The sequence below is a fragment of the Zootoca vivipara genome, chromosome 12, assembly GCF_965207765.1.
Source record: "Zootoca vivipara chromosome 12, rZooViv2.hap1.1, whole genome shotgun sequence".
NCBI lineage: Eukaryota > Metazoa > Chordata > Lepidosauria > Squamata > Lacertidae > Zootoca > Zootoca vivipara.
The window spans coordinates 39580133-39603562 of record NC_142595.1 but is presented as its reverse complement, the minus strand read 5'-3'; the positions used below and the strand labels follow the sequence as shown (position 1 = coordinate 39603562).

The 23430-nt window shown below is 45.7% G+C and overlaps 2 protein-coding genes and 1 long non-coding RNA gene across 7 annotated transcripts in view; 2 read left to right on the top strand and 1 right to left on the bottom strand.

The window, feature by feature from the left end:
* Positions 1 to 20591, bottom strand: part of LOC148684002 (uncharacterized) — a 119573-nt gene extending 98982 nt beyond the window's left edge. The window contains exons 1-3 of one of the 2 annotated variants that reach the window (XR_015946590.1): positions 20402 to 20591; positions 20237 to 20287; positions 13269 to 13405 (exon numbers count right to left, since the gene is read on the bottom strand). This is a non-coding gene — a long non-coding RNA (uncharacterized LOC148684002). Of the gene's footprint in view, positions 1 to 5073; positions 13406 to 20236; positions 20288 to 20401 lie in introns of those variants that run through there. The other variant, XR_015946591.1, reaches the window with a different exon arrangement.
* Positions 1 to 23430, top strand: part of LOC118095527 (interferon-induced very large GTPase 1-like) — a 212668-nt gene that overhangs the window by 137847 nt on the left and 51391 nt on the right. For 3 of the 4 annotated variants that reach the window (XM_088655420.1, XM_088655419.1, XM_088655417.1), the window contains exons 15-16: positions 2391 to 2495; positions 2604 to 2666. In XM_088655420.1, the coding sequence (XP_088511546.1) occupies positions 2391 to 2495; positions 2604 to 2666 (168 nt within the window). The remainder of the gene's footprint in view (positions 1 to 2390; positions 2496 to 2603; positions 2667 to 23430) is intronic. The other variant, XM_088655418.1, reaches the window with a different exon arrangement.
* LOC132593050 (uncharacterized) lies at positions 10896 to 16356 on the top strand. The gene is made up of 3 exons (XM_088655454.1): positions 10896 to 11876; positions 13843 to 13914; positions 14033 to 16356. Exons 1-3 carry the CDS (start codon positions 10896 to 10898, stop codon positions 14393 to 14395), a joined length of 1416 nt encoding a protein of 471 aa, XP_088511580.1. The 3' UTR covers positions 14396 to 16356.

Below are 23430 nucleotides of genomic sequence, written 5' to 3'. Positions count from 1 at the left end.
GAGTTTGCAAATTGGCAGCAGAGGCTGGAGCTATTGGTTTGTTTTTGCCTTTTAAAAATCTATTTCTTTGAGGCAGGGCCAGGAAAATATTTTTCTGCCTAGGCTTGCCAGACTCAATATAGAGGACAGGACTTATGTGCCTTTAATTGCCCTGCTCTCTTTTGAGTCTGGAAACCTTAAAGAGAAACCAGCAGACCCTTTGCTTGGAAATTAAACAAAGGGTCTGCTGGTTTCTCTTTAAGGTTTCCAGACTCAAAAGAGAGCAGGGCAATTAAAGGCACAGAAGTCATGTCCTCTATTGAGTCTGGCAACCCTATTTCTGCCTGAGGGCTGCATTCCTTTCTGGGCAACCTTCCCTGCTGGTGGTGGGTGGGGCCAAAGGCAAACGTGGGTGGAGCAACAAATGCATTTTTTAAAAAAAGAAAAGAAAAAAAGACTAGTTTCCTAGTTCTGCTGGATCTCTCAGCGGCCTTTGACACCATTGACCATAACATCCTTCTGGACCGTCTAGAGGAGCTGGGAGCTGGGGGCACCGTCATACAGTGGTTCCGCTCCTTCCTCCTGGGCCGTGTTCAGAAAGTGGTGTTGGGGGATGAGTGTTCAGACCCCTGGGCACTCACTTGTGGGGTGCCTCAGGGTTCTGTTCTCTCCCCCATGCTTTTTAATATCTATATGAAGCCGCTGGGAGAAATCATCAAGGGGTTTGGGCTGGGTGTTCATCAGTATGCAGATGACACCCAGCTCTACCTCTCTTTTAAATCAGAGCCAGTTAAGGCAGTGAAGGTCCTATGTGAATGCCTGGAGGCAGTTGGAGGATGCATGGTGGCTAACAGATTGAGGTTGAATCCTGACAAGACAGAAGTAGCTACTGTTTTGGGGGACAGGGTGTGGGGGACTCCCTGGTTCTGCCTAGGCTTGCCAGACTCAATATAGAGGACAGGACTTATGTGCCTTTAATTGCCCTGCTCTCTTTTGAGTCTGGAAACCTTAAAGAGAAACCAGCAGACCCTTTGCTTGGAAATTAAACAAAGGGTCTGCTGGTTTCTCTTTAAGGTTTCCAGACTCAAAAGAGAGCAGGGCAATTAAAGGCACAGAAGTCATGTCCTCTATTGAGTCTGGCAACCCTATTTCTGCCTGAGGGCTGCATTCCTTTCTGGGCAACCTTCCCTGCTGGTGGTGGGTGGGGCCAAAGGCAAACGTGGGTGGAGCAACAAATGCATTTTTTAAAAAAAGAAAAGAAAAAAAGACTAGTTTCCTAGTTCTGCTGGATCTCTCAGCGGCCTTTGACACCATTGACCATAACATCCTTCTGGACCGTCTAGAGGAGCTGGGAGCTGGGGGCACCGTCATACAGTGGTTCCGCTCCTTCCTCCTGGGCCGTGTTCAGAAAGTGGTGTTGGGGGATGAGTGTTCAGACCCCTGGGCACTCACTTGTGGGGTGCCTCAGGGTTCTGTTCTCTCCCCCATGCTTTTTAATATCTATATGAAGCCGCTGGGAGAGATCATCAAGGGGTTTGGGCTGGGTGTTCATCAGTATGCAGATGACACCCAGCTCTACCTCTCTTTTAAATCAGAGCCAGTTAAGGCAGTGAAGGTCCTATGTGAATGCCTGGAGGCAGTTGGAGGATGCATGGTGGCTAACAGATTGAGGTTGAATCCTGACAAGACAGAAGTAGCTACTGTTTTGGGGGACAGGGTGTGGGGGACTCCCTGGTTCTGAATGGGGTAACTGTGCCCCTGAAGGACCAGGTGTGCAGCCTGGGAGTCATTTTGGACTCACAGCTGTCCATGGAGGCACAGGTTAATTCTGTGTCCAGGGTGGCAGTCTACCAGCTCCATCTGGTACGCAGGCTGAGACCCTACCTGTCCGCAGACTGTCTCGCCAGAGTGGTGTATGCTCTGGTTATCTCCCGCTTGGACTACTGCAATGCGCTCTATGTGGGGCTACCTTTGAAATTGACCTGGAAACTGCAATTAATCCAGAATGCGGCAGCTAGACTGGTGACTGGGAGTGGCTGCCGGGATCACATAACACCAGTCCTGAGAGATCTACACTGGCTCCCAGTATGTTTCCAAGCACAATTCAAAGTGTTGGCACTGACCTTTAAAGCCCTAAACGGCCTCGGTCCTGTATACCTGAAGGAGCATCTCCACCCCCATCGTTCAGCCCGGACACTGAGATCCAGCGCCGAGGGCCTTCTGGCGGTTCCCTCATTGCAAGAAGTGAGGTTGCAGGGAAACAGACAGAGGGCTTTCTCGGCAGTGGCACCCACCCTGTGGAACACCCTTCCATCAGGTGTTAAGGAAATAAGCAGTTATCCTATTTTTAAAAGACATCTGAAGGCAGCCCTGTTTAGGGAAGTTTTTAATAACCACTTATCACTTTACAGATGAGACTCAAAATCCGCTCCAGATTTCTGGCCACTCGGTGAATTATATTTACTTCTACACTCAACCACCTTTAAACAAACATGCCCTGCAAGTTCAAAAAAATGGTGAGTCTCACTATTCTTCCCAAACCTTAAAAGTGTTTAGATATAACTTCCTTCTTCCTTGTTATCACAACAGCCATATGAATTAAGAAACCACTTAGCACTTTACAGATGAGACTCGAAATCCACTCCAGAGTTTTGGCCACTCAGTGCTGATGTCAGAATCCCATCCAGGTGAGTTTGCAACTTGGCAGCAGAGGCTGGAGCTATTGGTTTGTTTTTGCCTTTCAAAACCTATTTCTTTGAGGCAGGGCCAGGAAAATAATTTTCTGCCTGAGGGCGGCATTTCTTTCTGGGCAACCTTCCCTGCTGGTAGTGGGTGGAGCCAAAGGCAAACGTGGGTGGAGCAACCAATGCATTTTTTGTGCAAAGACTAGTTTCTACACATTACCTTCATGTCATGCGGGGCCTCCGAGGGATGTGGCATTCAGAGGACTGAAAAGGAAAGTTCTTCCTAGACTGCCAAAGGGGAGGAGCTTGTAGAATGTGCTGCGCATGACCTCCCACTTACCATTCACCTGATGTCCCCAATGGCAGAACACACTGAGGCCAGTAGCAGCTTGGTGAAGACTGCCATCCTCAGCCATTTGGTGGATAGCCTGAGAGAGAGTGCTGGGGAGCAGTTGGTGGCCTGGGTGCATGTTGATACCAATGACATGGGGAATGTAGTTGTGAGGTCCTGGAAGCCGCAAGAGCAGACATGAGCAGCAGTGAGCAGCTGGTGCTCATAGTTCACCTCGTCCCTGGAAGGGAGTGCAGTTTCTGTGAGTAGGTGTAACCCTCCTTCCCCAGGCTGGCCCTGTTATGAGACAGGGTGAGGCAGGTACCTCAGGTGTCATGGGCTGGAGGTGCAGAGTGACAACAAGGGCCTGAAGGGAGAGAACTTTCTGGGCCCCCCAGCCTGCCCTACACCCACCCAGGTGACGTTGGCCCCATGTACCGTAAAGGACACTGTCCTGCCACCAGTGGGAATGTCAGATTCAACAGTCAGTCCAGTCAGGATACAGGGTGTGTGGCACTATCTTGCCCTTTTCCTCAGGCAGCAAAGTATCTTGGACCAGCGCTGCTTCTTCCCCCTTGGGGGATCATTGCAAAGCACTGTGTGCACACTGGCAGTGGCTCTCTGTTCTGCTCACCTTGATTCTGCAAAGCAAACCTGCTCACAAGTGTTTGGCCAGCAGAGGCGGCATTTGAAGTGGAGAGCCTGGCCTTTGGCCGCAGAGAGCTCCTCATCATCATCACAGTGGAAAGGGAATGCAGGGTGTGTTGGAGAGAGAGTTTTGGAAGAGAGCTCTTACACTCTAATAGCAGAATTAAGTAGAATTAAAACTGCATTATATTTACTTCTACCCTCAACCACCTTTAAACAAACATTCCCCCGCAAAAAAATAGGCTACAATAAATCACATACACTTAGCCATCCGACGGGCGCCCAGGGAGGCGGAGGTGGCAGAGGCTATGCATCGCCAGCCTCCGGGGCAGGGAGGCAGGTTGGGAGAGGCCCAGGTTGCCCAGGCAGCATGCTCACAGGCAGGCGAGGAGGCCTGGAGCCATAGCTGCCAAGTTTTCCCTTTTCTCGCGAGGAAGCCTATTCAGCATAAGGGAAAATCCCTTTTAAAAAGGGATAACTTGGCAGCTATGCCTGGAGCGGGAGACAGGGCACACGGGGTCCAGGGCACACGGGGTACCTCTCTCCTCTGCAATCACCTCCTGGCCCTGGGAGGGTCGGGTCCAGGACCCTGGTAGGCCGCATCTGGTCCGCGGGCCTTAGTTTGGGGATGCCTGTCCTGTATGATGATCTCTGTCAAGAGATAGGGGAAATGTGTTCTTGTAACTTCTTCTCAAACTTTCAATACCATCTACCATAGTATCTTTCCGGAGTGGCTGTCCAAGCTAGGAGTGGGTGGCACTGCTTTGCGGTGATGCTTAGGGGGTGCTCTTCAGCTCCACGAAAGCATCAATGTGGAATTCCTCAGGGTTCAATTTTTATCTCCTTTGCTGTTTAACATCTACATGAAACCACTGAGTAGGACCATCCTGAAACAGTTCAGGACCACAAAGCCTCTCCCCATAGAAAGCAACCGAGTTCCTGCAATCACCATCTTCTTGAGCAGGCATCCCCAAACTTCGGCCCTCCAGATGTTTTGGACTACAGTTCCCACCATCCCTGACCACTGGTGCTGTTAGCTAGGGATCATGGGAGTTGTAGGCCAAAACATCTGGAGGGCCGCAGTTTGGGGATGCCTGTTCTTGAGCCTCCTCCATGAGAGGTCTGGAGGGAGGCAAAATGAGAACGGGCCTTTTCTGCTATGGCTCCCCACTTGTGGAATGCTCTCCCTAGGAAGGCTTGCCTGGTGCCTTTGTTACATATCTTTAGGCTCCGGGCAAAAGCATTTTCCTTCTCTCAGGCCTTTTGCTAATTAAACAATCCATGGCCTTTTAAACAGGAGGGGGATTTGTTTGTTTGTTATGGTATAAGATGACCCCCTAATTTTCAAGTTAAAATATAGAGTTTGGTATATACTCACCGTATAAGATGAGCCCTCTCCCACCGCACACCAAATTAAAATTAAACATCAGATTTGATTTCAATATGGTTATTTTAATTCAAATGCTTATGACATGCAGGTACCAGTACTTAGCAGGAAAACTGTCACTTATAAACATAAGCCACTGCCAGCAATAGACTCACGGTACAAGCGAAACCTTGTAAAAGTATTGGGGCACTAGGACCCAGAGAAGCCGTGTTCGCTGTGACTGAAGAACCAGCCACCAGTACTATTGCTCTCTGGTACTGAGCAAGCCTAAATCAAATTAAACAAACACTGAATAACGCAAATAAGCAAAATGGAAATAGAGAGAAAATATGCAAGCTCGAAAGAGCCTGCATAAACTCCCCAGCGCCACGTGCAGTGCCTCCGCACAGCAAAAGAGGGCAAGCTGCTCAAATGAACTTGAGGAAACAGAGGGCTTAAAAAAGGAACGAACAGAGCAAAGCCAGCTGATCCCGGCACTGCCTAGGAGCAATGAGAGCAATGAGGGGAAGAGAGCAATTGAGCAGTCAATATAAAGTCACAATAAAGATAAACACTTGCCCCAACAACCTTGGCAAAAGATGGGGGGGGGGGGGTTAGAACAAACACCCCTGGTGGAAACATTGAATCACACTGGGTGCAGTTTAGCTTTTGATTTTCAGATGCTTTTGATTTTGCTTCAACACAGGGTGGATTTGATTTAAATCGATTTAAATCACTAGTCAGTAAGACTTTGATTTAAATATTTTTTTTACAAAAAAGACTCATTCTTGCTAGTATAATCTTAATATTTACAACCAGATGAAGGTTTCATTTTTCGAATAATAAATTTTCAGAGTTTTTACCGTTATATCAAAAATTACTGATTTGGTTATACTATTACAAATACATGGGCAGATAATTATGAAATTATTTTGAGGTTAACTCTTTATATTTTGTTAACTTTGCTGTACTTTATTGGAAGGAGAAAAATAATCATTTCCTTAATAACAATTTAAACAATTTATATAACTAAAACAATAACATTACAGTATAGCATATGTATCCATGTTTGTTAACTGATGTGGTTAAACAATTTTTTTAAAAAAATATTAGACTGAGTTTTAGCACACATGAAAAACTTAAAAACAAATCCTTATTTCCTGATGAATAGCCTTTGGACTATAATGCAACTTTAATAGGAAACTATCTTTAGAATTTTTTTTCCTCCAAAAGCATTTTGTTTTAAAAATCAAATTTAAATAAAATTTTTTTAAAAAAAATCATTGATTTTTATCCACCCTGCTTCAACAGAAGTCATTCGGCATCACCTGCAGTTAATTGTAAAAAGAAGGAAATTGAATTTGTAATGACAAAGTTTTGAGCTTCCCCCCCAATCTGACCTTTTTGTTTTGTTATTGTTTGCTTTTCATCTGATGCTTTCAGATCACTTGAATCTCAGGAAAGACCTTCATGTCCCAGACTCAGGGAGGGAGACAGAAGGGAACAACTCATTCCAAAGTGAATTCAGGATCGGGGGGGGGGGGCTAGGCTCGCAACAACCCTGTCAAATAGGTTAGGTTGATGGGTTCGTTGTTGTTGTTGTTTAGTCGTTCAGTCGTGTCCGACTCTTTGTGACCCCATGGACCAGAGCACGCCAGGCACTCCTGTTTTCCACTGCATCCCGCAGTTTGGTCAGATTCATGTTCGTAGCTTCGAGAACACTGTCCAACCATCTCGTCCTCTGTCGTCCCCTTCTCCTTGTGCCCTCCATCTTCCCCAACATCAGGGTCTTTTCCAGGGAGTCTTCTCTTCTCATGAGGTGGCCAAAGTATTGGAGCCTCAGCTTCACGATCTGTCCTTCCAGTGAGCCGTCAGGGCTGATTTCCTTCATGATGGATAGGTTTGATCTTCTTGCAATCCATGGGACTCTCAGGAGTCTCCTCCAGCACCATAATTCAAAAGCATCAAATCTTTGGTGATCAGCCTTCTTTATGGTCCAACTCTCACTTCCACTGGGAAAGCTCTCACTTTCCACTTCTCACTGGGAAAACCATAGCTTTAACTATACGGACCTTTGTCGGCAAGGTGATGTCTCTGCTTTTTAAGATGCTGTCTAGGTTTGTCATTGCTTTTCTCCCAAGAAGCAGGCGTCTTTTAATTGCGTGACTGCTGTCACCATCTGCAGTGATCATGGAACCCGATCTTTAACCCCAGGTAGTCATTCTTCCCCTAATGAAGTTAACTATAGCTGTGTACATGGCAGCAAACATTCTCAATATATGACTAGATTTGGACCAGAGATCTTAGGATTTCTCCTATATTAGGGGTTCCCAAACACTGGTCAGTGGATCGATCAGCACTGGTTCACAACCTTCATTTAGGTGGTCCATGGCATGTCCACATGAAATATTCATATTGATTTATAATAATGTTTAATTTATGGTTGTTTTTTGTAAACTGCTGTGACTTCCCCAGGGAGTTATGCTTCTAGAGTGTTATAGGTATATATATTATTTTTCATTGGATTTATATACCGCCCTTCGTCATAACATTCCAGGGCACTTCACAAAATAAAATACAGGATAAAACCAAGTAAACAAGTAAAACAGAACAGCAAAACAGTAACACTCCCCTTCCCACAAACACATTTAAAAGGCTGTAGAATATTCATCAGCCAAAAGCCTGATTAATATAAATATTTTAAATAAAAGAGACAGTATGGCATACGGGTCAAAGTCATAAATAAAATAAATAAAGGAAACAAAAGAAACAATAAAATTTTATTTTCACTGGGGATGAGGGTGGGGGGGGTTAAAAACCATTTTGACTCCTGCTAAGGTTGGGAGAAAATGGCTGCCCGCTGCAGTGAGGACCCAACATAAGAAAGCAATGCCTTAGTGCCTTCTTCCCATGTGTCAGTTTTCATTTCTTAGTACATATAGTATTGATCTGATGGGTAGAGATCTTTCCTATTCTGATTAGTTCAGGAGTGTTCTAGAAGGTTTTTTTCTACGTGGGAAAGGTTTCTGATGTTTTGGTTATTTCTGCTGGGAAGCTGTGTACTCAGCGCAAAAACAATACTATATCGTGATAAATCCCTGAAACGAGATATTGATAAAGTGAATGATATTAAAACTAAACTAAAAATTGTTCAAAAAAAACAAAACTAGCTTAAATCTCCCAAATATTTAGGGGCTGAGGTTTTCTTATCAAAAACTAGACAGGAACTGTAGACTCTGAAAAGAACTGAAAGCTACACCGCAGTCTGGGGCAAAATCCCCCAAAATAAGACTCAAGTTTTGTTTAAACTAAAGGTTAGCTAATCCTATGAGACAGTTCAAATAATGAATATCATAGCTATTTGAAAAAGGTTAGGTAAAAGGCTGTAAAAGCTCTCCTAGTTGTGATGTTATAATGCTATTGCTAAGACTGCTGAAGGGTGTTTCTGATTGCTGGCTTATATACTGAGAAGCTGTGTACAGCTGGATTATGTTAGGATTTCATAGTAGATTCTGTTCCACCTTAAACAGGAACAGGCTTGGAAGAGGATGTTGACTGTGTCACATGATGTATATTTCCGTTTGTTGTACTATTGTAATGTTAGTTGCTTTCGCTTTGCTGATGGAGACAGACACATTTGGTCTTGCTTCCGAGATGCTTTAGAATAAACGCTTGTATATATGCAAGAACTTCTCTGACTTTTCTCTGATGCTGCTGATGCTGCCAAACCACGCTAACGCTGGAGATGAGCTCTGCAGATAACGTGTCCAGACTCCAAGGAGCCTGGATCGTGTTACAGCTGGCTACCGCAGGAGAGAAGACACCCGGCAGAGGCTTACCGGGGGGCTTGGTGGCCCAGGTCTTCTGCGGTTATGCCAACAAAGGGTTCCGGGCCCAGTAATGGAATGGCTAATCGCCTAGAAGGTCGCAGAACTGGCTGGTGTTCTGACCCAGGCAGCAGAAAGGCAGCAGCGTTTTCCGAATGCAGCTACAGGATGCTGGTAACATCGGACAAAGAGGAGAGAAGGTATGTAAAAGCTGGAGCTTTTACAAGCATGCCACAGCAGGCACGCAAGCAAGAGACTTTGATCTGCGCAGCCTGAAGTTTTATGGCGGGCAGTAAAACTTTCACAGTGATTAATGACTGTGAGGACAGTGGACAGTGAGGAGCTGCAGCATTTTCCCAGTTAGTAAGAGAGAAGGGAAAATGGAGTTTTTGCACAGCTCTGGCTCTGAACAGATAATTTTCCTTCAAGGAGAAAATTATCAGAAATGGGCAAAGTGTACACAGAAGAGGCTGCAGGATGCAGGAGTGTGGTACACAATTGCCGCCAAGAGGGGGAGGGATAATTCCCCAGACCAATTCCCCAGCTGGAAGTCAGATGATTCTTTTGCGAGAGGAATGATTATCCTAAGTTTGTGTCCGGGACCATTGATTTACGTCGGTGCATGCAATTCGGCTTGCGAGATGTGGGAATCGTTGAAGCTAGCAGTTGGAGGGGGAGGAAGCTGTGATGGCGATTCCCCAAATTATTGCTGGAGTGCTGGGGCACCCGGTTGCAAACCACAGGAAGAGCTGGCTGTGATGTCAGACCTGGTGGGGGTGCAGTCTCCAGTGAATGCAAGAGCTGAGGGCGCCACTTGGGAATTGCAGCAGGAGCTGGCTGTCATGTCAGACCTGGAACAAGTGGCTGCACAGAGTGCTTCAATGGAAATGGCTGAGGGCGCCAGTTGCAAATCTCAGGGAGAGATGGCGTCATCATCCCACACAGCCGTGCAGTCCCGTGGGAACCAAGGTCAGTCTTCAAAGTCTTTCCAGAAGCCGAGACGTAAACACAAGCCTGCAGGTGCAGCTTTGTCGCGAAGGAGGGGCAAGGAGATGCCCACAAAAGTGAAGCTTGTAGACAAGGCCCAGCCGAAGGGGGGAGAATTGCAGCCCACAACAGTGTCACAAGGCAAGGAGAAGGGGGGCGGCCAGGAGCAGAAGCCCACACAGCAGCAAAACGGGACTTTGCTGGCTCGAAAAGTTCAACGCAAGTTTGTTGTCAGTTCCACAGTTCAGAAGCACATTTGCAGTGACAGAAGTTTGTTTGCTTGCTTTTCTTCACAGGATGGTTTCGTGAAGTCTAGTGAAGGACTTTTAAGTGTGCAAGGAACTGGACATGTTTACTTAGGAGGACTGAACTTGACACTATGTGATGTTTTGTATGTGCAAGATGCACAAAATAATTTGCTTTCCATTTCACAGATGTCTGAAGAAGGGTATGGAATTTCTTTTGAAAATGGAAGCTGTCTCATCAAGAAAGGCGATGAGGAATTTCTGAATGCTCCAAGAGTTGATAATCAATATGTGTTTACTTTTGATTATGTTGATTAAAATGTGGTTGATATGCCTGAAGTTGCCTGTGATGCTAACACTAATCAGCTTCTTCTTACAGGTGGTTTTGATCACACCAATGGTCACCTGGGTTTGCAGGAGGTGTCCAAGGAGGAGAATAGAGAGGGTTTAAAGGTTCAACCCTGTGATTCTTTTGCAGAATGCAATAATGTAATTGCTGATGATGGGAAGCTGTCTAGCAGACAGACTTCCACACCCTGTGAAGTGATTCATATTGATCTAGCTGATCAAATGACACTTTCAGTGGATGAGGTTGCAAATGACCAAGATGGTCAACTGACTCCCTCAGAGAGTGAGGAAAGGTACACCAGGAGTGATGATGGTGCCAATCCCATTGGAGTGAAATGCTCCGGTCCCAGTGAAGGTGAATTCACTTCTCAGGAGCTAGATGCTTTCCTGGATGAGAAGTGAATTCAAAAGGATCTCTCACGTCCCAAAAGTTCTTGGGAGGGTGGTTTGTGTGAGGGAGCTGGGAATTCTGGAGAATTAATGCAGCAGGGACTTACACCCTTGTTGCACAGTGCCAATCCAGAGAACGTGCAAATGGGAGGTATTTCCATGGTTCACCCAGCTGGTGATGTCAATCCCAAGGGGGTGGTAAAGGAGGAATTTTCCCTGGTTCACCTAGGTGGTGCTACCAATCCCAAGTGGGAGGAAGGTGGGGGAATTTTCCTGGTTCATGCAAATGATGTGATTCACCCAAGTGGTGGTGTAATTCATCAAGGTGAGAATGGTGCAGCACAAGCTGCAGATGATGATCAGGATGGTTCTAATTCAGTGGGAGGTAGTGGTACTGCTGTGGCTGGTGATGCAGCAGGCTACGAAGGTGTTGAAACCTCACTCAGACCTGCAGTTGACTCTGACACTGAATTGGTAGAATCACTGCTCACCATTGGTCATTTTTCTCCAGAGAAAGAGGACATGAGTGTTTGCAAATCTGAAGAGGCCACAACAGGCAAACAGCCTGAGAGATTTGCTGATGAGTTTGCTAAGACTGCTGTTGCTGTTCTTAGAAGCTCAGAAAAGGTTTTTGAACCTGCAAGCTTCAAGGAGGTTCAGGAAATGACCTCAAAAGATGCTCAACCATGGCTAGCTGCCATGAAAGCAGAGATTGATTGCTTAGATAGGAATCAGACCTGGGAACTGGTTAAAATGGTCCCAGGAATGAAGCTGGTAGATAGCAGGTGGGTCTTTAAGGCCGAAACTGACCAACATGGCAAGGTAACGAGGCACACAGCCAAACTGGTCACAACAGGGTTTTCACAGGTTCAAGGTGAAAACAACATTGAGACTATTGCACCAAATGTGAAGTATGAGAGCTTAAGGCTTTTGCTCAAGATTACTTCACAAGAGAAAATGCACGTATCACATTTTGTATTGGATGCTAATGATGCAAATGTTTCGACTGGGATTTTGCAGGAGGATCTGTTTTTACTTCCACCTGCAGGAGGAAGTAAAATTCAGTACATGGTGAGTTTGAACAAAGTATTTTTCATCAGTTTCCTTTTCTGAGATCCAGTGGTGAAGGAACCCTCTCCAGCACCCGGGGTGGGACTCCGAGGGGCGGGACGAACTGCCCAGTGACGCATGCGTGATGTCTGTACGGACTGCGCATGTGTGGCATCCCTACGGAGTGTGCACGCGCAGCAGCCTGTACGGTCGCCATGTGAGAGGCATCCTGTATGGATGCCGTGCAAGCGGCACCCATACTGACTGCATGCGCCCTCGGCCACTCTACAGCTGGGGGAGGCAGGGGCCATCTTGTCACACACACCCCAAGTGGAACCCGGGGAACTCCGCCCTCCACTTCAAACGCCCTTGCTGAGATCCTCAGGGAAGAGCAATGCCTTGCTGTGTGTTTTCCCAAATACGATCTATGAAATGGTGGAGCAGCACCTCTTAAGTAATTCCTTTTTGCAATTCTTCAGTGGTTCAGTGAACAAAGCACAAAGTATTTGCTCAGCTTAACTGTTATGTTCTGTATACTAAATGTTCATTGGTCTGTGTTTTGTTTGGAGCAGGATTACCCCTTTAGTTCTTAATAAAACTATTTTGTTTCTCTCTCTCATTTCTCTCTCTTGTAACCCTGTTTGGGCTACCTAGCCTTTGCATTCACTAGTTGAGTTTGCTATTAGACAAGAGAGATCATTTGGCAAGTGGAATCCCATGGATATTAGTAATCAGTAATATCTTCATTTTACATTTTTGTTTTAACTACATGTCCCAAAGGCAGATGAATTGGGGGGGTGGACTTTCTCACCACCCCAGCTCCAGCAGGGGAGTTAGGAAACAGCAGTGGTTAGTGTATTCTGGTGCCGAGTAAACTGGCAAAAATGAATAATTCATGCAGCAATAAATGCTGGAGATGCAATGGTGGGCATGTCCCATAAGTAAAAAATTCTGGGAATTAATTCATGAAGAGATAAAAAAAATGATAAAAATGTCTTTCCCTAAAAAGGCGGAAATGTATCTATTAGGCATTCTATATAATGAGATTCCAGGTGAGATGAAAAATATTTTTATGTACGCTTCAACAGCTGCCAGAATGCTAGTGTCAAGTAAATGGAAAAGTACAGATATCCCGACAAAGGGTGAATGGATTAATAAAATATGTGAATATCTGGAACTAGCAAAATTGACAGATGTAATTAACAACAAACCAAAAATCATAATAAGAAAACAATGGGGATATTTAAACAATTATCTAGGTAAACAAGGTCTGGGAACCAAAATCTGGCTATGTCTGGACTAACCCTGTCATCGACGAAACGAAAGCTTTAAAGAATGGAAGCATAAAAATTGACTTTATTATTGGCAAAGGATAAGAAGACAGTTAAGATAAAAATATATTATTTTACTTACTGCATGAGGAAGCAGTGGAAGTCAGGATCTTTCTCTTTTCTTCTCACTTTTCTTCATTTTCTTTTTCTTCTTTCTTTTGCTCTCTTATCTCTATTTTTACCTCTCTTTTCTTTTTCTCTCTTTTTCTATGTACATCACTGTAAATTGTTTATATGCTTTGTTTAGAGATCTTTCTTCTTTTTTGCCATGAACGTTGTGAGTTACGATTTGTAATCATTTTGTTTATGGATACGTGTGTGCAGATTGTACATATGTAATTTTATCCGAAATACTTAATAAAGATTAGAGAGAATAAAAAAAAGGAAACAGCAGTGGTTAGTGTATTCTTTAAAAGAGATGGTAAGAGGAGACTTGGACTCTCTGTTTTATCTTATCAGGTCTCATTGTTGCACGGAGAGCTTTTGCATCCAGACGGCCATTTTAGTCCTACGCCCACATTCCCAGTTAATGACATACTAACAAGTGGATTGTTGTGGTTTGCTTTAGAATGTTTGTTAACATGGCTTTTTGGACCAGGAATCGTAGAACTGTGCAGTTGGAAGGGAACTAATGCAGCTTGTATCTTGCTCCCTAGAGTGTTTGCCTCCAGAGGAGAAGCCTGAAAGCCCAAGAGTATTGGGAGAGACAGAAGAAGCAGTCCCCGAAGGTATCTCTTTTCGTGATCAGGCTGGGGTGGGGAAAGCATTTGGTTGTTACTGGTTTCATCAAAATAGGTCCTGCTGACCCCTGCTGACCCCCTGGTCTAATTCTCCTTTCCTCATCAGAACGCATCATCAGAGATCTACAGCCTCTCCTGGACAATGACAGCTCCCTTTCTCAAGCTCTGGGAGGAAGACCTTTCATTGCCTACAGACAGCCACCCAATCTTAATCAACTCCTCACCCACAACAATACAACCACCAGACTTAACATGGACACTGGTACCAGAGCCTGCAATGAACCCAGATGCCAAATTTGCTGCCACATACACCCAGACAACATCATTACTGGCCCCAACAACATCCAACATACCATCTCAGGACTATTTAATTGCTCATCTTCTAACATTGTGTATGCCATCAAATGCCAACAGTGCCCTTCAGCTCTCTATATTGGACAAACAGGCCAAACCCTACGCCAAAGGATAAATAGACATAAATCTGACATCAGGAACCACAAGAAATCAGTACGAGAACACTTCAATCTCCCAGGACATTCTATACAAGATCTCAAAGCAGCTGTTTTATTACAGGAAAATTTCAGGAACAGACAGGAAAGAGAAGATGCTGAATTCAAACTCATTACCAAGCTTAAAACCATGGAGCCCCCTGGGATGAATTAAGACATTGGATTCTTATCTCATTATGCATGAACAAGCTTTCTTTAGCGCCTCAGCCCTTGCTTTTGTGGGATGCAAAGGGTTAAGTGCAGTCAAGTCACAACAATCCCTAGAGAGTCCACTTGGAGGACTAGCTTGGTTTCCTGTTCCTCCACATGCAAATGAGTTGGGGAAGTGGCAGATAAATTCACTAGTGAGAAGCCATTTCCTCCTCTTGGATCAGACTCTATTGGACTTCAAGGACTCATATTGTGTATTTTTGAAGGATTGATTTGGATTGTGATTTTGAACTCTGTAGGATTTTTCCAGTTAAGATTTCCTGGTTGAGCACATGGTCTCTTTGTTCTGCAGTGTGCTTGGGGGATTAACTACCCCTCCCTTCCCTCAGAGTTTACAGTACTGAGAAAGCTCAGAGGTAGTGAAGATATTTTTGAGATTTTGATTTTTGAAAGATCTTGAATTTTGGGAATTTTGGGAATTTTTGAAGTTTTAAGATGGCAAGCTCCAGTTTTGGTAGTGAGGCAAGACCAAGTTTTATGCTGCTGGATGACAATAATTTTGTGCAGTGGAAGCAGCACATTTTAGTTTATCTTGCTGCTGGGCGTGTTCTGCAGGCCATTAAGGAAGAAAAGTCTACAGGAACCGATGAAGAAGCTTTAGCCAAGATAGAAGCTTGGAGTATTAAAAATGATGAAGCCAAGCACATAATTTTGAGCAACTTGAGGAATGAGCATCTATCGATGATAAATTTTGAAAATGATGCATCTAAGATCCTAGAGGACATTGAACGCATTTATGCACAATCTACAGAGAGTTCCTATAGATATTTGTTGGATAAGTTACTCAAGTTGAAGATGAATTCTAGAGAAGAGTTTACAGAGCATTTTAAGAATTTTTCTGAGATTGTTCAAAGAATTGCCCTTACTCCCAGAGCCTTTGATGATGTGACTAAAGTAACGTTTATGCTTGCATCATTGGGACCGGAATTTGCTCCATTTAAAAGTATAATGGATCACACAAAAGATCTAACTTTTAATGAGCTCATCAGGGTGGATAAAAATCAATGATTTTTTTTAAAAAAATCAAAAAATCGGATTTTTTTGATTTAAATCGGATTTTTTTTGATTTAAATCGATTTTTTTAATTTAAATTGATTTTTTTTAAATAAAATGCTTATTGAGGAAAATATATTACCATCCAAAGGTTATTCCATCATGAAATTAAGATTAGTTTTTTTAATTATGTAGAATAAGGTTGTATATGTTTAATTTTTTGGTTAAATAAATTCCATTAATCCATTCACAATGTCATGCTCTTCCAGAGGTTTTTGTAAGATTATTGGGCAGTTTCTCTGCCTACAAGATATTATCACAGGTGCTTGGTTTACTTTTGCAGTTCTCAAAACTGAATTTGACTCAACAGAGATCACATGCCTCTTCTTCACAGCAAAAATGTTATAACATGAACAGAGTTGAGAAAAAGACCTTAATCCTATTGTTCTACAAACCTATGAATACAGAAACAATCCCTTCAGTGCTAAGTTTCAAGAAGTTCAGTGAATAGAATAGAAACAATATTTTTCTGATTGTTTGGAGTGGACAGTATTTAAGTTTTTCATTTGTAGGCTGGGCTGACAGTCTAAGTTTCTTAAAATATATACATTTTGTTTTTGTTTAGCCAAATTAGTTAACAAACATGGATGTTTGTTTAAGCAAATAACATATGCTGTAATGTTATTGTTTTGGTTGAATAAATTTATTTAAATTGTTATTATTAAGGTAATGATTATTTTTCTCCTTCCTAAGTACAACAGTAAAGTTGTCCAAATATGAATGAGTAACCTAATATGAAAAGTTGTTATTCTAAAAATCTTCATCTACTTGCATATTAAAGTTATACCAGCAAGAATTAGTCTTTATGTAGAAAACTATGATTTAAATCAAGCCTTACTGACTAGTGATTTAAATCGTGATTTAAATCATGATTTAAATCAGTTTGATTTAAATCAAATCCACCCTGGAGCTCATCAACCATTTAAGAGAGGAATGCAGAGATAGCCTTGATTCTCAAGAAAGGAATCCAAGGAGGAAGGATAGCAGCTATGCATCCAAGCATTTTGGAAAGTCCAGAGAGACGTCTAGAGCAGGGGTCCCCAGACTTACTGGGCTTTGGGCCGGTGCCCGCCGCGCCGACTGCGTGGTGGGCCGGAGGGCAGGGGAGTGCGCGCACAGCGGACCGGAGGGTGGGGGAGTGCGCACCCGTGCGCATGCGCACACACACTTACTGGCGCACTGGCGCGCTTCCCGGTCGAAAAAAATCGTCGAAAATCACTTGTGCGCATGCGTATGGGCCTCCCCCGACCCGGAAGTGCACCGGAAATGACCTCTTCTGGGTCGGGAGAGGCCCATATGCATGAACACAAAGGATTTTCGGCGATTTTTTTTTTCCAATTTGGAAGATCGCCGCCGCGCTGCATGCCGTAAGAGCGGGCGGCGGCAGCGGGCGGTGGGGGTCGTCGCGGGCCGGATTGGGAGGCCAATTGGGCCGCATCCGGCCCGGGGGCCGTAGTCTGGGGACCCCTGGTCTAGAGAAATAAATTGTTTCAAATGCAATGGCAAAGACCACATAGCAAGGAACTGCAAGGGTCCAAATGGGGATAAAGTTGAATCCCACCCCTCAAAACCACAAGGCGTTAAGAAGGGGAGTCGTGAGCAAACCATGTTGATGCAGGAGAGGAGTCTAGCTGTCCAGAATCATGAAAATAAGCGCAATAAGTGGATTCTTGACAGTGGAGCGAGTTCACATGTTTCTTATGAAAAGGAGTATTTTAATGAGCTAAATGAGGATGAAACCTCTGAAATTGAAATTGCTGATGGCAACGTAGTAAAGGCAATTGGTGCAGGAACTGTGAATTTAAAATTCAACGTAGATCATGAAACAATTAATACTAAGATAACCGAAGTTAAGTTTGCACCAAAGCTTAACTGCAACTTACTCAGCGTGTCCAGTTTGGACAGGAAAGGTTTTAAAATTACATTTGAAAAAGGGCAATGTATCGTGACTAAGCATGATGAAGTTTATGTTGAAGGCAAACTAAAGGATGGTGTATATGAGCTTAATATTTCAGAGAACCAGCGGAACCAGTCTACAAGGATGGCCCAACCAAGCAAAAGGGATCAAGCAAGTGTGGAACCAAGGAGTGAGGAGTTTGTATTTTATCCTTTTGAACCAATACAAAGCACTAATCCACCTTCTAGTGTTGTAACACCCCCTATAGGTGACACCCAAGGAGCCGCGGAGGTCCAGGCCCCTGGCAGCACCAGAGATGAAGAGGATGAGGAGCAGCTGTATGGGGATATACCACTGCTGGAGGAGGATGAGGAAGGTGATGCAGTCGAAAGACCAGAGGTCAGACACTCATCCAGAACCTACAGAGGTGTTCCACCATTACGGCTGTCCTACCTTACAAGGTCGGCGTCTCCACAGGAACCTTCCAAATGGGAAGAGATAGAGAGGATGCCACCAGATGAAGCCAGTCTCTGGAGGAAAGCTGCTCAGGAGGAGATAGATGCACTTCATCGGAACAGGACCTGGACACTCACAGAACTACCTCCTGGTAAGGAAGCAATTGGAAGTAAATGGGTGTTCAAGGTTAAAAAGGGTTCAGAAGGGGAGGTGCAACGCTACAAAGCTAGGCTTGTGGCACAAGGTTTTTCCCAGAAGTATGGTGAGGATTATGATCAAGTGTTTGCACCGACAGTTTGATACAGCAGTGTCAGACTACTTTTAAGTATTGCAGCATCTAAGCAAATGTCGGTTTACCATATTGACATTGCGACAGCCTTTCTTCACGGCGAAATTTCTGAGCAGATTTATATGAAGCAGCCCAAAGGTTTCATTAAACCAAATGAGGTGCATCTAGTGTGCAAGCTGCAGAAAGGACTTTATGGTTTGAAGCAAGCAGCGAGGGCTTGGAACCAGAAACTCCATGAGATGCTGGTGCAGCTTGGGTACAAGCAAGGGACTGCTGATAAGTGCTTGTACACCAAACAAAGGAATGAACAATTTTTGTATATTTTAGCCTTTGTTGACCTTTTAATTTCTACGTCAAATGAGAAGGACTATAAAGACATAGTCAAGCATCTCAACAGGGAAGTAGAGGTCAAGGAACTAGGAAAAGTGAAATACTACTTGGGAATTCAAGTTGAGAGAGCAGAGGATGGATCGTTCTTACTCAGCCAAAGGCAAAAGATAACTGAACTGATTGAAAGCATGCAGATGCAGGACGCACACCCAGTTGCGACACCAATGGCCACAGACTTCTTGAAGAATCAACAAGGTTTAAAGTTGCTGCCAAACAACACGCAATACGGGTCAGCGATTGGTAAACTTTTGTATTTGGTTACCACATGCAGACCTGACCTGGCAAGTGCAGTGGGGATCCTAAGTGGGAAAGTAAGTTGTCCCACTGAGCATGATTGGGCTGGTGTTAAGAGGGTTGTTCGTTATCTAAAGGGAACCATGAACTGTAAATTAAAACTGCCAGCTGTCAGAGACCCTAAACTGCTTGGGTACACTGACGCGGATTGGGCTGGGGATAATAAGGATTATAAGTCCACCAGTGGTTATGTTTTTATGTATGGGGACGGAGCTATTGCATGAGGAAGTTATAAACATAAATGTATAGTTTTATCGTCCTCAGAATCCCAATACATTGCAACTTTGGAGGCTTGCAGAGAGATCGCCTGGCTGGATCAACTCCTGAAGGACTTTGGCGTGCCAAGGAAGGGACCTGTCAGCTTGATGGAGGACAATCAGAGCAGTATGAAGCTGACACAAAGCAAAAAGTTCCTTGCACGCACTAAACACATTGGGGTCAGGTACCACTACATACGCCAGGTGATCGAGGATGGACTTGTTGAAATGTGTTACTGCAACACTGAACAGATGACTGCAGACATTCTAACAAAGCCCCTGCCAAGAGAGAAGTTCCAGGATCTTCGTGGCAAGCTGGGACTCTTGGGTGGTTGATTAAAGTTGTTTATGTATGTTTTTGTGTATGTTGTGAATTGCCTGAGAAGGGGTTTGTGGGATGCAAAGGGTTAAGTGCAGTCATCATGCAAATGAGTTGGGGAAGAGGCAGATAAATTCACTAGCGAGAAGCCATTTCCTTCTCTTGGACCAGACCTCTTGGACTACACACATCTAAGAAGCAACATCTTAGTGAGTCTCCCTCTAGGCTTCCAGCCCAGAGAGAGATGAGATGGAGTCTCACTTCCTATAAGTGAACTTCACAATGTATATTTTACTTTATACCTAAGCAAGTCTACCTCTTGAGTGTGTTGTACCTCGAGATGCTTGTAAGTAAACATCTTTTATACTTTTAAGAGGGAAAAAGGGGGAAATACCAGGGAAATACACTTTATTTTATAGGCTTAAATCAAGCCTGCGCAAACGCTTTTCTGCTGTGCATTTTGCAAAAGGGGAATGTTTTTACTCTGCTAAAGTTTGGTGCTTGCTAGCGCAAGCGGGGATGGGATATACAGTATTAAACAATATCTCCTCATCCACATTCCTGAACATTCCCACAGCTCTGTGCCCCCTTGGGAGGGAGCTGGGATATAACTACAGGGAAATAAAACTTGCTTACCTTGTACTGGGTGTAGAATAGAGGAATTCATCTGACCTGGATCTAACTCTTCTGCAAGAGAACAAGAAAGAGGCAGTCAAAGAGGGAATGTGACTGGGATGCCCTTTGCCATCCTGCCTCCCAACCTACGGTCCAACCTTGTGATCTTCCCTCGGTCATACGTACCTCGTTTCACATGGGCCTTCCAGATGAGTTTATTTGTGCGCTTCTCCACCAGTGTGAAGTTGAACTTCTCTTGCATTTGGTCAGCAGACAGCTCCATGTACTGCTGCAGCTTCTCAGCACCACTGTTGTTAGGAACCAAAGTAACTTCGTGAAGAGCAGCTGATAATCTCATCTCTAGTGGCATTTTCATGTCGGCTATAAGTTTGTGCTATAAGTGAGAGCTGGACCATAAAGAAGGCTGATCGCCGAAGAATTTATGCTTTTGAATTATGGTGCTGGAGGAGACTCTTGAGAGTCCCATGGACTGCAAGAAGATCAAACCTATCCATTCTGAAGGAAACCAGCCCCGAGTGCTCACTGGAAGGACAGATCGTGAAGCTGAGGCTCCAATACTTTGGCCACCTCATGAGAAGAGAAGACTCCCTGGAAAAGACCCTGATGTTGAGAAAGATGGAGGGCACAAGGAGAAGGGGACGACAGAGGACGAGATGGCTGGACAGTGTTCTTGAAGCTACAAACATGAGTTTGACCAAACTGCGGGAGGCAGTGCAAGACGGGTGTGAGGGACAGGGGATATCGCGAAGTCCCTCCCCTCCTGAGTTCAAGCCCATCACCGACCACAGGGGAAAGCAGAGGGAGCTCCGATTCCAGTGGGGAAGCAGGAAGTCGGGTCCGAGGCTCAGGCAAGGTAGCGGAGCCAGGGTCCCAGGGGGGACAGGAAGGGGCAAGTAAGGGGGGGGAGACCCATCCCCCCAACTCCGGAATTACGCAGAAAGAGGAGGGGAAAGAGGATGGGGCTTCCAAGGCTTTTGTGTTGGGGAAAGACGCGCCAAAAGTCATTCGGAGGTTCTGATACCGACTGACCACATCACTCCGTGTAAATAGCAATGACTTCAGCACTGTAAATACGCAGCACCAATAAAAGAATAAAATGCAGAGCTGCGTAGCGTCGTTACTCTGAAGTAGCCTACTCCGGCCACTGTGACAGCAACCTCCGAATCTTTTTTTTGGGCTACTTTGGAGTTGCCGGGATGAGCGTGTCAGAGGCGGAGAGATGGCGGCAGATCGCGGAGCAAGCCCAGGAAGAGCTGCAGCAGCTGTCGCTGCAGGCGCAGGGGGAATTAAAGGCAGCTAAAGAAGAGACTAAGAAGGTCCAGGACGACCGGCTACAACTTGCGGAACAGGTGAGAGCGCTTCAGGAAAGAGAGCAGCAATTAAGGGCGGTGGCGGTAGACCTCCAAAGCAAGCTGGATGCAGAGAAAGACAAGGCGGGAGGGGCCCCCCAAGTCCAAGTGCTGCCAGGAAGGAGAGCCGGGACCCTAGTAAGCAAGTTCAATGGAGACCCGAAGGAATATCATGGCTTTGAGACTGAGATCGTGTATGCTCTTGAGCTGCACCATAATGAGTTCCCCGATGATGAGCACAGGGTAGCGTTTATTGTGGAGCACCTTACCGGGGCAGCCAGGGAGTGGCTAAGACCGTTAATCGCAACCAAGAATCCTTGCATGAAAAATGTCAAACAATTTCTAGAAGGTTTGAGAACGATGTATTCGTCCGATAGTCATATGGACCAGACTAAGGAGGAACTGCACAATTTACGCCAAGGAAATATGACAGTTCGCGCATATTGGGCGAAATTCACCATGCTGGTGCACAGACTGGGGTGGGAACTAGAGTCGCCTCCTATGCAAGCGGCGTTCTACTTGGGTTTGCACGAGGAGGTGAAGGATGAGCTCTCGAGAGGTCCAAAGCCCAGTACTATGGATCAGCTGAGCAAAGCGGCGCTGGCGGTGGGGGTGAGACAGGAATCCCGGTGGAGCGACAAGCAAGCAACGCGCGCAAAGCGGGCTTGGTTCCCACGGTCGCAGGAGAAGCCACTCCCCCAACAACCCTTTCAAGCCACGCCTGGGGCCAGCCAGGACCAGGAGCCCATGCAGATTGATAGCGCGCGCGCGCGGGCTTTTCAAACCCCAGCGGCGCCAAGACGCAAGGAGGGAAGGGGCGGGAATTGCTTTCTCTGCAACTCCCCCCAGCATCTCGTCAGAGACTGCCCACATCGCAGGGAGTGGCAAGGAAAGGCGGGAACGGTGGTGCCCTCCCCCACTGACGCAGCACCACAGCAGGGAAACGGGAAAGCCTGGCTGCAGGAGACAAGGGGCAGCAGCCAGGCACAGTCAGCAGACAACAGCCCCAGCCCGCCTACCCGCACAGAGAGGAGCAGAGCCAGCCCACCCCTCCCAGAGCAGGAGTGGTTCTAGAAGTCACGCTAACGCTCCCAAATGGCTATCCCCTGACGGTCCTTGCCTTAATTGACAGTGGTGCCTCAGCCAACTTCTTCTCGAGAAACTTTGCAGAAGAGCACCAGATCCAGCTTCTGCAGCTGGATTTTCCTCTGCACGTGGCAACCATTGACGGCAGAGAGTTGCTGGGAGGGGCCATCACACATCAAACCCCCCCCCCCATGAGAATGACGGTGGGAAGACACTCAGAGACACTGGCGTTCAACGTCACCACCATCTCAGACCCCCCCATCGTCTTGGGCATGAGCTGGCTGGCGCGCCACGACCCCTCCATCAGTTGGCACCAGAGATGCATCACGTTTGGGTCAGACTTTTGTCTGGAACATTGCATGCAGCACCAACCAGGGGAGGGGCCTCCGATAGCCACGGTGGCCACCATGCATGTCAAAGGGGGTGAGGCGATACCCAAGCCGTACTGGGACCTGCAGGAGGTCTTCAGCGAAGCGGAGTCCGACCACCTACCCCCGCACAGGCCTTTTGACTGCCAGATCAACCTGGTGCCAGGGGCAACGATACCCCCAGCCAAGCTGTACGCCATGTCAGACCAGGAACTGGAGGATCTGCGTGCTTTCATCGACAAGAACCTCAAGCGGGGGTTCATCAGAGAAAGCAAGGCAGCAGGGGGCAGCCCGGTCTTCTGGGTGGACAAGAAAGACACGCAACAGCGCCGTCTTGTGGTGGATTTTAGACGGCTGAATTCAGTGACAGAGCCAGTGGCTTTCCCCATGC